The sequence below is a fragment of the Mobula birostris genome, chromosome 1 (genome assembly GCF_030028105.1).
Source record: "Mobula birostris isolate sMobBir1 chromosome 1, sMobBir1.hap1, whole genome shotgun sequence".
NCBI lineage: Eukaryota > Metazoa > Chordata > Chondrichthyes > Myliobatiformes > Myliobatidae > Mobula > Mobula birostris.
Window position 1 is genome coordinate 225,700,559 of NC_092370.1, and position 12,158 is coordinate 225,712,716.

Below are 12,158 nucleotides of genomic sequence, written 5' to 3' on the forward strand. Positions count from 1 at the left end.
GTGGCTTGTTGGACCACAATGGCCTGTTCCGTGCTGTATCTTTAAATAAATTAATTAATGAAATCTACAATTGACCAGAGATGAGGTGATACAAAGCCCAAATCAGAACCATTGTATTTGATAATCCTTGTGATTAAGGTAATATTGGATAATTCCTCCCTTAGTGTTACTCAGTAACCTTTTACATTAACCTCTCTGATCCCCCTTGCACCTTTATTTGTTTAGGCTGTGGACTTCCAAATCAAAGTTTATTGTCACATGCACAAGTATATGTATGGACAGGTGCAATGAAAAACTTCTTAAACCCGGGAAAAAGACTGGGTGCATTCATCCCTGTGATTTTATACACCTCTCAGACTCCTTGACGCCAATGAATAAAGTCCTTGTCTGTCCAACTTCTCCCTGTACCTCAGTCGCCTGAATCCCGACAGCACCCTTGTAAATCCTATTCTACACTCTTTGCCTGCAGCAGGGTGACCAAAACTGTACACAGTACTCCACATGCAACCTCACCAGTGTTCTGTACAACTCCGTCATAACTTCCCAAATTTTACACTTAGTGCTCTGACTTAAGGCCAGCCAGCATGCCAAAATTCTTTGGAGGATGGGGGGAGACTTGATAGAAGTATACAACATTATGAAGGGTATAGATAAAGTAAATGCAAGCAGGCTTTTTCCACTGAAGTTGTGTGTGACTAGAGCTAGAGGTCATGGATTAAGGGTGAAAGGTGAAATGGCCCGAAGGGTCTTATTTTCTGTTCAGTAGTGTTCTGTGACTCTATGATAATAATTCTGATTAACTTGGATTCAGATTCCTGTTTTGTAACTTGGTTTATTTTAAACTACGATCTTGCAGATCACCCATAACCAGGAGAACGTGTTTGACCTTCAGTGGATGGAACTGACTGAAGTGACTGCAGAAGATCTGGAGAACCTGTCGCGATCAATGGTCTTTCATCTGAAGAGGCTTCTCGACGACCGGGATGAGTACTCAGAGGTGAGCACGTGCACACGTCAATCAGAATATTGGAAAATATTTTAATTGTCGGCACATTTGGTCAACGCAGAGAGGACGGAAGGAAGTTAATCGCTCTGAAGCAGAAACTAAGTGAATGTCCACCTTGCTAAAGGTGATAAAGTCATAAAGAGACACAGCACAAAAATGGACCCTTCGACCCACTGAATCTGTGCTGACTCTCAACGGCCCATTTACATCAATCCTACATTAGCTCAAAGAATAGCTGAAAATATTAGCTTTATTTGTCGCATGTACATCGAAACATGCAGAGAAATCCTTTGTGTCCTTGACCAACACAGTCCAGGGATGTACTAGGGGGCAGCTGGAAGGATCATCATGCTTCCAGTGCCAAGATAGCGTACCTACAACTCACTAACCCGTATGTCTTTAGAATCCCACACTCTCACTGATCCATCCCATGATTCCATTACTCATCCCCACACTAACAGCAGCCAGCAAACCTACCAACCCACACATCTGACCACACTTCTTGCTACTTTGATAAAGCAGCTAGCAAAATCAAAGACCCTCACCACCTCGGACATTCTTTCTCATCGAGAGAAGATACAGAAGTCTGAGAGCAAATGCCACCAGGTTCAAGAACGGCTTCTACCCCACTGTGATAAGATTGTTGAATGGTTCCCTAGTTTGATAAAATGGACTCTCAGTCTACCCCGTTACAGCCTTGCATGTTGTTGGCTACCTGTGCTGCACTTGCTCTGTAGCATTTTATTCTGCATTCTGTTTTTGATTTACCATGTACTATATCAATGCACAGTTTTAATGAATTGATCTGTACAGTATGCAAGGCAAGCTTTCCTTTAACCTTGGCACATGTCACAATAATAACTCAATTCCACTGGGATGTGGGAGGAGGCTAGAGCACCGGGGACCCCACATAGAATGTGCAAGCGCCACACAGATGATTCCCAAGCTCATGTTCAAACATGTGTCTCAAGCTGCACCACAGTGATGCACTAAGAATTTTGGTCAAGACTATGATATGTAGGAGCAGAGTTAGGCCATTCAGCCCATTGAGTCTGTTCTACCATTCCAACATAGCTGATTTATTATTCCTCTCAACCCCATTCTCCTGCCTTCTCTCTGTAACCTTTGACACACTTATAAATAAAGAACCTATCGTTTTCTGTTTTAAATATATTCAATGACTTGGCCTCCAAGTTTGTAGCAATGAATTCCACAGATTCACCACTGTCCAGCTAAAGAAATTCCTCCTCATCTCTTTTGTTTAAAAGGATGTCCTTCTATTCTAAGTCTATGCCCTCTGGCCTTAGAATCTCCCGCTATTGGAAATAACCTCTCTATATCCACCTTATCTAGGCCTTTCAATATTTAATAGGTTTCAATGAGATCCCCCCTCGTTCTTCTAGACTTCCAGCAAGTACAGGTCCAGAGCCATGAAACACAGCTCATACATTAACCCTTTCATTCCTTGGATTATTCCTGTAAACCTGCTCTGGACCCTCTCCAATGCCAGCACATCCTTTCTTAGATAAGGGGCACAAAACTGTTCACAAAGCTGCTTCGAGTTAAAGATGCACAGTAACAGGACCTTCCCACCCAGTTACACCCACATGACCAATTAACCTACTAACCCATATGTCTTTGAAATGTTGGAGGAAACCAGAGCACCTGGAGGAAACCCATGTCATCACGGGAGAATGTACAAACTCCTTGCAGACAAAGGTGGGAATTGAACCCAATTCTCTGACAGCCATGTCACCCTGAATATTTACAGTCATATCTCAGCACTTCTTGTCATTTGGAGCTATTTTCCAACCTGACTTCATCCAGAACCCTTTCTTCTAATGAAGTTAATCACCTCTGTACATAAATCACCTTCTGCAATCCCTTCCATTGCTTCAGGAATGGAGATCCATTTACAAAGCAGGTGATGGCATGTGGCCATCACGTACCACAATCTGTGTCTTTTCCTTCCTGATCACCGGTTATAGGTCACAGTAGATTCTGTGCTCGATGTAAATGAGATGAATGGGCAAACAAGCGCCAAGTACAGTGGAGAAGGAGATGAACAATACATGGTAAGGAATTAAAAAGCTATCAGCTAAATGGAGGGGAAAGAATAACTCAGAAGTAAAGGAGAGGGAGTTGGCGGGGAGGGAGAGAAAGAGAGAACGAATTATAAACACAGGAGATTCTGCAGATGCTGGAGATCCAGAGTAACACACACAAAATGCCAGAGGAGCTCAGCAGGTCAGGCAGCATCTATGGAGGAATAATCAGTCGATGTTTCAGGCCAAGACCCTTCAGGACTGGCAAGGAATGGGGCAGAAGCCAGAATAAGAAGGTAGTGGTGGGGGAGGGGAAGGTGTAGAAGCTGGTGTGTGATAGGTGAAACCAGGTGAGTGGAAAGGTGGGTAGGTTCAGTGGGAAGCTGGCAGGTGAAAGGTGGAAAAGATAAAGGGCCGAAGAAGAAGGGATCTGATAGAAATGGAGTTTGGACCCTGGGAGAACGGGAAGGAGAGGGGTCACAAGAGGGGTGTGATGGCTGGGTGATAGAAGAGAAGGGTTGAAAGGGGGAACCTGTTAGGGAGTTGTTCTGCAACAATCTCCTTGCATTGCCTCTCAATCTGCAGTACTCACCCACTAAACCACTTACAGTTTCTATAAACAACACTGTGCTTTATAACTCAGCAAGTTATTTCTGCTCCATCGCAGCCCTGAGAGAAGTCAGCCATCTGTGAAGGGAGAGATGAGTTAATGATTCACAAATCTTTTAAAGAACAGGGAGTTTGTGACTGGCCATGTGGTGGTTCCTGCTGAGCCACCATCAGTGGCTGCACTATATTGGCTTGAGAGTGCTGTGACATGCTTTGAGGTCAGAGAAGGTGTTATAGATGTGCAAATCTTTCTTTCTGTACATTGCTCCTGACCACATTCACTTCAATGAGTATGCTTACGAATATTGAACAGTACAGTGCAGTTCAGGCCCTTCGGTTTTGATGAAGCTTTAACCTACTCTAAGATCATATGCTTCCATTTTTCTTATATCCATGTGCTTATCTAAGAGTCTCTTAGATGTCCCTAATGTATCTGCACGTACCACCATCCTGGTAGCACATTCCCGCTATACTGTCCTCCAATCACCTTAAAATTATGTCCCCTTGTATTAGTTACTTCCTCCCTGGGAAAAAGTCTCTGGCTGTCCACTTGAGGTGTATAAGATGCATCTCATCATGTTGTTCAGCTCTATCAAATCACCTCTCTTCCTTGTTTGCTCCAATGAGAAAAGCCCTCGTCACTCAATTTATCGTAAGACGTTCTCTAATCCAGGCAGCATCCTGGTACTCTCTCTAAAGCTTCCACATCCTTTCTACAATGAAGGGATCAGAACTGAACACATTATTCTAAGTGTCTTAACCAGAATTTTATAGAGCTGCAACTTTACCTCTTGGCTCTTAAACTCTATCATCCGGTTAATGAAGGCCAACACACCATAAACCTTCTTATCCACCCTATCAACTTGTACAGCAGCTTTGTGGGATCTATGGACATGGACCCCAAAGTCCCTCTGTTCATCCACACTGCTCAAAATCCTGTCATTAACCCTGCACTCTTCCTTCAGGTTCGACCTTCCGAAGTGTACGATTTCACACTTCTCTGGATTGAACCCCATTTGTCACCTCTCAGCTAAACTCTGCATCCTATCACTGTCCCATTGTAACCTATGACACCCTTCTACACCACCAGCTTTCATGTCATCTTCACACTTAATAATTCACCCTTCTAGTTCCTCACCTAAGTCATATAAAGATCACAAAGAGCAGTGATCCCAGAACAGATCCCTGCGGAACACCATGAGTCTCCAGCCTCCGGTGACCACCTCTACCGGCTGCAACATGGTGTCCCACTCTAGTTACTGATTATTAACTGCAAAAACTGATTCCTGGGATGGCAGGACTTTCATATGATGAAAGACTGGATCAACAAGGCTTATACTGGTTGGAATTTAGAAGATTGAGGGGGGATCTTATTGAAACGTATAAAATCCTAAAGGGATTGGACAGGCTAGATGCAGGAAGGTTGTTCCCGATGTTGGGAAGTCCAGAACGAGGGGTCACAGTTTGAGGATAAAGGGGAAGCCTTTTAGGACCGAGATTAGGAAAAACTTCTTCACACAGAGAGTGGTGAATCTGTGGAATTCTCTGCCACAGGAAACAGTTGAGGCCAGTTCATTGGCTATATTTAAGAGGGAGTTAGATATGGCCCTTGTGGCTAAAGGGATCAGGGAGTATGGAGGGAAGGCTGGTACAGGGTTCTGAGTTGGATGATCAGCCATGATCATGCTGAATGGCGGTGCAGGCTCGAAGGGCCGAATGGCCTATCCTGCACCTATTATCTATGAATCTATAAAACGCTGCATTTTATTTATTTCATTTAAATTAAATCATTAAGCAACAACCTTGCACTCAACGTCCGTAAAACCAAATAATTAATTGTGGACTTCAGGAAGCGGAAGATGAGGGAACACAGTTCAGTCCTCATCAAAGGATCTGTAGTGGAAGGGGTGAGCAGCTGAAAGTTCCTGGATGTCAACATCTCTGCCGACCTGTCATGGGCCCAATGTTAAATCGGGGAATTGCCGGGCGGCGTGGCTCAGAGGACCAGAAGGGCCTATTCCACGCGGTATCTCAATAAAATCAAATCAAATCATATTGATGCAATTACAAAGACGGCACGCCAGTGCCTGTATTTCATTAGGAGCTAGAGGAGATTTGGTATGTCACCAAATAACAAAGTTATACAGATGTACGGTGGAGAGTATTCTAACTGGTTGTATCACTGACTGGTATGGAAGGGCCAATGCATGGGATCGGAGAAGCTGCATGAAACTGCAAGCTCAGCCAGCTCCATCATTGGGCACTAGTCTCCAGTATCAAGAGCATCTTCAATAGGTGATGCCTCAAGAAGGTGGCAGCGATCATGAAGGATCCTTATCCAGGATATGCCCTCTTGTCATTACTACCATCAGAGAGAAGACACACTCAACAAAAAACAGCTTCTTTCTCTCTGCCATCAGATTTCTGAATGGTCCATGAACACTATCCTCACTATTTTTGGTCTCTTTTTGCGTTAATTTATTTTTCATGTATGTATTTTTATTGTGACATCTATTTTTGTATTGTTCTGTACTGCTCCTGATAACAAATTTCTCAATATAATGTATGCCAACAATAACAAACCCAGTTCTGATTGTGCATGCTTTTTAAGCCAGATCTATAAAATGTCTTTTGCTTTCTCAAGAATTACGTTCCATTGTCTTTTATTTTCCTGCCCTTTCCATATTTACTGATCTGGACATGTGCCTCTGAAAGGCCTTTGGACTTTCATCTGACCAAACAAAGCATCAGCACTGAAGTCCACATGGTTAATTTCTTTCTCTTTTGGCAGATAATCGTGGAGCTCACCCAGGACCGTGACTACTTGCAGTCGCAGCAGCTGCTTCCAAGCCCTTTGAATAGCTCGGTTTCTGAACATACGTCGAGTCCCAGCGAGACGCTCGACAAGGGGGAGAGGCAGCATCTAGCAGTCGATCTGGTGGACACTAAGGCAAAGCTCAGGAGGATCAGACAGGAATTGTTAGTATCCCACTGGCGTGTCATTCTCATAGAACACACAAAAATTGCTGGAGGAACTCAGCACGTCAGGCAGCATCATGGAGGGGAAAAAACAGTCGATGTTTTGGGCTAAGCCCCTTCATTAGGTCTGGAGAGTTTCCAGCTTGTGTCTGCAGCTGACTTTCATGGTTGTTCTGTTACTTGAGTAGCAGTCCTTGGAATCATAAGATATGAGTTCAGGTCCTTCAGTGAGAGTTGGGAGATCGATATTCAGCTCTTTAGACAACTTTGTAATGGAAAGCTAGTTCGTCCATAGACCATAGAACAGTACAGGCCCTTCAGCCCATGATACTTTGCTGACCTTTTAACCCACTCCAAGATCAATCTAACCCTCCCCTTCCACTTAGTCCTCCATTTTTCTTTCATCCACGTGCCTGTCTAAAATTCTCTTAGAAGTCCCAAATGTATCTGTCCCTGTCACCATCCATAAGACCATAAGTCAAAGGAGTAGAAGTCGGCCTTTCGGCCCATCGAGTCTGCTCCGCCATTTTATCATGAGCTGATCCATTCTCCCATTTAGTCCTACTCCCCCGCCTTCTCACCATAACCTTTGTTGCACTGGCTACTCAGATACCTATCAATCTCTGCCTTAAATACACCCAATGACTTGGCCTCCACTGCCGCCCATGGCAACAAATTCCATAGATTCACCACTCTCTGGCTAAAAAGATTTCTTCGCATCTCTGTTCTGAATGGGTGCCCTTCAATCCTTAAGTCATGCCCTCTTGTACTAGACTCCCCCATCATGGGAAACAACTTTGCCACATCCACTTTGTCCATGCCTTCCAACATTCGAAATGTTTCTATGAGGTCTCCCCTCATTCTTCTAAACTCCAAGGAATACAGTCCAAGAGTGGACAAATGTTTCTCATATGTTAATCCTCTTATTCCCGGAATCATTCTAGTGAATCTTCTCTGTACCCTTTCCAACGTCAGCACATCCTTTCTTAAATAAGGAGCCCAAAACTGCCCACAGTACTCCAAGTGAGGTCTTACCAGTGTCTTATATAGCCTCAACATCACATCCCTGCTCCTATACTCTATTCCTCTAGAAATGAATGCCAACACTGCATTCGCCTTCTTCACCACCGACTCAACCTGGAGGTTAACCTTGAGGGTATCCTGTATGAGGACTCCCAAGTCCCGTTGCATCTCAGAACTTTGAATTCTTTCCCCATTTAAATAATAGTCTGCTGGTTTATTTCTTCTGCCAAAGTGCATAACCATACACTGTCCAACATTGTATTTCATTTGCCACTTCTTTGCCCATTCTTCCAATCTATCCGAGTCTCTCTGCAGACCCTCTGTTTCCTCAGCACTACTGGCCCCTCTATCGTCAGCAAACTTAACCACAAAGCCATCTATTCCATAATCCAAATTGTTGATATACAACGTAAAAAGAAGCGGCCCCAACACTCACCCCCGTGGAACACCACTGGTAACCGCCAGCCAACCAGAATAGGATCCCTTTATTCCCACTCTCTGTTTCCTGCCAATCAGCCAATGCCCTATCCACGTATGTAACTTTCCCGTAATTCCATGGGCTCTTATCTTGTTAAGCAGCCTCATGTGTGGCACCTTGTCAAAGGCCTTCTGAAAATCCAAATATACAACATCCACTGCATCTCCCTTGTCTAGCCTACTGGTAATTTCCTCAAAAAATTGTAATAGGTTTGTCAGGCAGGATTTTCCTTTAAGGAATCCATGCTGAGTTCTGCCTATCTTGTCATATGCCTCCAGGTACTCTGTAACCTCATCCTTGACAGTCGACTCCAACAACTTCCCAACTACCGATGTCAAGCTAACAGGTCTATAATTTCCTTTTTGCTTCCTTGCCCCCTTCTTAAATAGCGGAGTGGCATTTGCAATCTTCCAGTCCTCCGGAACCATGCCAGAATCTATCGACTTTAGAAAGATCATTGCTAATGCCTCCGCAATATCCACAGCTACTTCCTTCAGAACATGAGGGTGCATTCCATCTGGTCCGGGAGATTTATCTACCTTTAGACTATTCAGCTTCCTGAGTACTTCCTCTGTCGTAATTGTGACTGCGCACACTTCTCTTCCCTGCCACCCTTGAGTGTCCGGTATACTGCTGGTGTCTTCCTCAGTGACGACTGATGCAAAATACTCGTTCAGTTCCTCCGTCATCTCCTTATCTCCCATTACAATTTCTCCAGCATCATTTTCTATCGGTCCTATATCTATTCTCACCTGTATTTTACTCTTTATATACTTGAAAAAGCTTTTAGTATCCTCTTCGATATTATTTGCTAGCTTCCTTTCATAGTTCATCTTTTCCCTCTTAATAACCTTCTTATTTTCCTTTTCTAAGCTTTTAAAAACTTCCCAATCCTCTGTCTTCCCACTAATTTTTACTTCCTTGTATGCCCTCTCCTTTGCTTTAGCTTTGGCTTTGACTTTTCTTGTCAGCCCCGGTTGCATCCTTTTCCCATTTGAAAATTTCTTCTTTTCTGGAATATACCTGTCTTGCACCTTCCTCACTTCTCGCATAAACTCCAGCCACTGCTGCTCTGCCGTCCTTCCCGCCAGTGTCCCTTTCCAGTCAACTTTGGCCAGTTCCTCTCTCATGCCACTGTAATTTCTTTTACTCCACTAAAATACCAACACATCGGATTTCGACTTCTCTTTTTCAAATTTCATGATGGACTCCATTATGTTATGATCACTGCCTCCCAAGGGTTCCTTCACCTCAGTCTCTCTAATCACCTCCGGTTCATTACACAATACCCAATCCAGTACAGCCAATCCCCTAGTGGGCTCAACAACAAGCTGTTCTAAAAAGCCATCTCACAGACATTCTACAAATTCTCTCTCTTGAGATCCAGTGCCGACCTGATTTTCCCAATCCACTTGCATATTAAAATCCCCCACAATTGTCATAACACTGCCCTTCTGACAAGCCTTTTCTATTTCCAGTTGTAATTTGTAGTTCACATCACTGCAGCTGTTTGGAGGCCTATAAATAACTGCCATCAGGGTCCTTTTACCCCTCCAATTTCTTAGCTCAACCCATAAAGATTCTGCACCTTCCGATCCTATATCACCTCTTTCTAATGATTTAATGTCATTTCTTACCAATAAAGCTACGCCTCCCCCTCTGCCTACCTGCCTATCCTTCCGATACACTGTGTATCCTTGGACGTTCAGCTCCCAGAGACATGCATCCTTTAGCCACGTCTCAGTGATGGCCACAACATCATACCTGCCAATCTGTAGCTGTATGACAAGATCATCCACCTTATTCTTTATGCTGCATGCATTTAAGTATAACACCTTAAGACCAGTATTTGGTACTTTTTGCATTGATTGCACTGCAACTCATCCCAATAGCTGCAAATTTGCCCTATCACCTGCCTGTCCTTCCTGACATCCTTACTGCTCACTATCTTAGATTTATTTCTGTTTTCCTCTTCCTCCACTCTATCATTCCGGTTCCCATCCCCCTGCCAAATTAGTTTAAGCCCTCCCTAACAGTTTAAACCTTCCCGCCAGGATATTGGTCCCCTTCGGGTTCAGGTGTACCCGTCCATTTTGAACAGGTCATACTTCCCCCAGAAGAGATCCCAATGATCCAGGAATCTGAAGCCCTGCCCCCTGCACCAGTCTCTCAGCCACGCATTTATCTGCCTGATCCCAGGCAGAGCTTTCCACACGCTGTATATAAAAGACTTAGGCTGACATCACCCCTATACTTTCCTCCAGTCACCTTAAAATTATATGCTCTTGTATTAGCTATTTCTGCCCTGGGAAAAAGACACTGGCTGTCCTCATACTGGCTGTCTCTCTGCCTCATAACATCTTACACACCCGTCATCTTCATTTGCACCAAAGAGGAAATCCCGAGATCACTCAACCTTTCCTGTTAAGGCATGCTCTTTAATCCGGAAAGTATTCTAGTAAAACTCCTTTGCATCCTCTCTAAAACTTACACATCCTTCCTATAATGAGTCAATTCAAAATGAACACCTTACTCCAAGCATGGTCTAACCAGAGTTTTATAGAGTTGCAAAGTCACGTTACAGCTCTTGAATTGAATCTCCTGACTAATGAAGGCCAACACACTACCTCTTCCTGGAGATGCTGCCTGGCCTGCTGCGTTCACCAGCAACTTTGATGTGTGTTGCTTGAACTTCCAGCATCTGCAGAATTCCTGTTGTTTACACTATAAGGCTTCTTAACCACCTTGTCAACTTGTGAGACAACTTTGAGGGATCTATGGATATGACCCCCAAGGGCCCTCAGTTCCTCCACATTGCTAAGAATTCTGCATTAACCTTGTACCCTGCCTTCAAGTTGGCCCTTTCAAAGTGACTCATTTCACACTTTTCTGGATTGAACTTCATCACTTCTCAGCCCAACTCTCGCTTCCTATCAATGTCCCGCTGTAGCAGACAACTTTCTACACTATCCAAAACATCACCAACCTTTCTTTGTATCATCTGCAAACTTACTGCTGTAGGTTGGGTTGTTCATTTTAAAAGTTAAAGTGAACCGCCACCTTCCCCACCCCCCACCCCAAACTGACCTCCCATGCAGTTGTTACCAATGCAATAGAGTCATAAAGCACTACGACATAGAAACAGGCCATTCAGCCCATTTTAGACTGTGGCTTCTCCCTCAGGTTCTTCTTAATATTCTCCGAAGAGCAGGGGAGTTTTCCTTTCTTGTCCTTTGCGTTCAGCCAACCAACATCTCTGAGATAGAAAGTTTGGTTACGCACAAGTGACGTTTCTGTGCGGAAATTATCTGTCATGTTTCCCACGCTGGCCGCATTTCAGAAGAATGCAGATGGCTGTAAAACCAGCTGTGGTGCAGTGAAAGGCGCTACGTAAAGACAAAATCTGAAACTCAGAAATGGCTTCTTCAGTCTCAGCAGCTCAGCACCAGGAGGCTGTTCCAGTCTGAGCAGTGTGAAAACCGACTCCTTGATTATTATGACATTGAATCAGAGGTTGAGTGGTGGTTAACTAGATGGTGTTGGGTTACAGGTATTTCTGAAGCCTCATTCTCATTGGTTAGGAACTGCAGAGGTGCCACAGAAGAAGCAGAACTTCTTCTGTTGACTCTGCTGAAAAGGAATTGAAAAGGCAGCATTACTGGTAATTTTAGGATTGTAAATGAAAGGTGATAGATTTCCAGTCTTACCTCAATTGCACATGTCTAAATTACTGAAAGACTCGTTCCACCAGTTAAAGCCATTATTATGAAGAGTGAATAATGTGCACCTGCTTATTCCCTGTTGCCCACAGTGTAACAGAAATTATCTCCAGTCCAAGACGAAAGTGTGTTGTTCAAAGTTCAAAGTAAATTTATTGTCAAAGAACGTGCATACAGTGGCATGCAAAAGTTTGGGCACCCCGGTCAAAATTTCTGTTACTGTGAATAGCTAAGTGTGTAAAAAATGAACTGATTTCCAAAAGGCATAAAGTTAAAGATGACACATTTCTTTAATATTT

The 12,158-nt window shown here is 43.8% G+C and overlaps 1 protein-coding gene across 2 annotated transcripts in view; it reads left to right on the forward strand.

The window, feature by feature from the left end:
• ccdc88c (coiled-coil domain containing 88C) overlaps nucleotides 1–12,158 on the forward strand; it is a 256,545-nt gene that overhangs the window by 118,559 nt on the left and 125,828 nt on the right. For both annotated transcript variants that reach the window (XM_072272687.1, XM_072272697.1), the window contains 2 exons: nucleotides 857–997; nucleotides 6,452–6,639. In XM_072272687.1, the coding sequence (XP_072128788.1) occupies nucleotides 857–997; nucleotides 6,452–6,639 (329 nt within the window). The remainder of the gene's footprint in view (nucleotides 1–856; nucleotides 998–6,451; nucleotides 6,640–12,158) is intronic.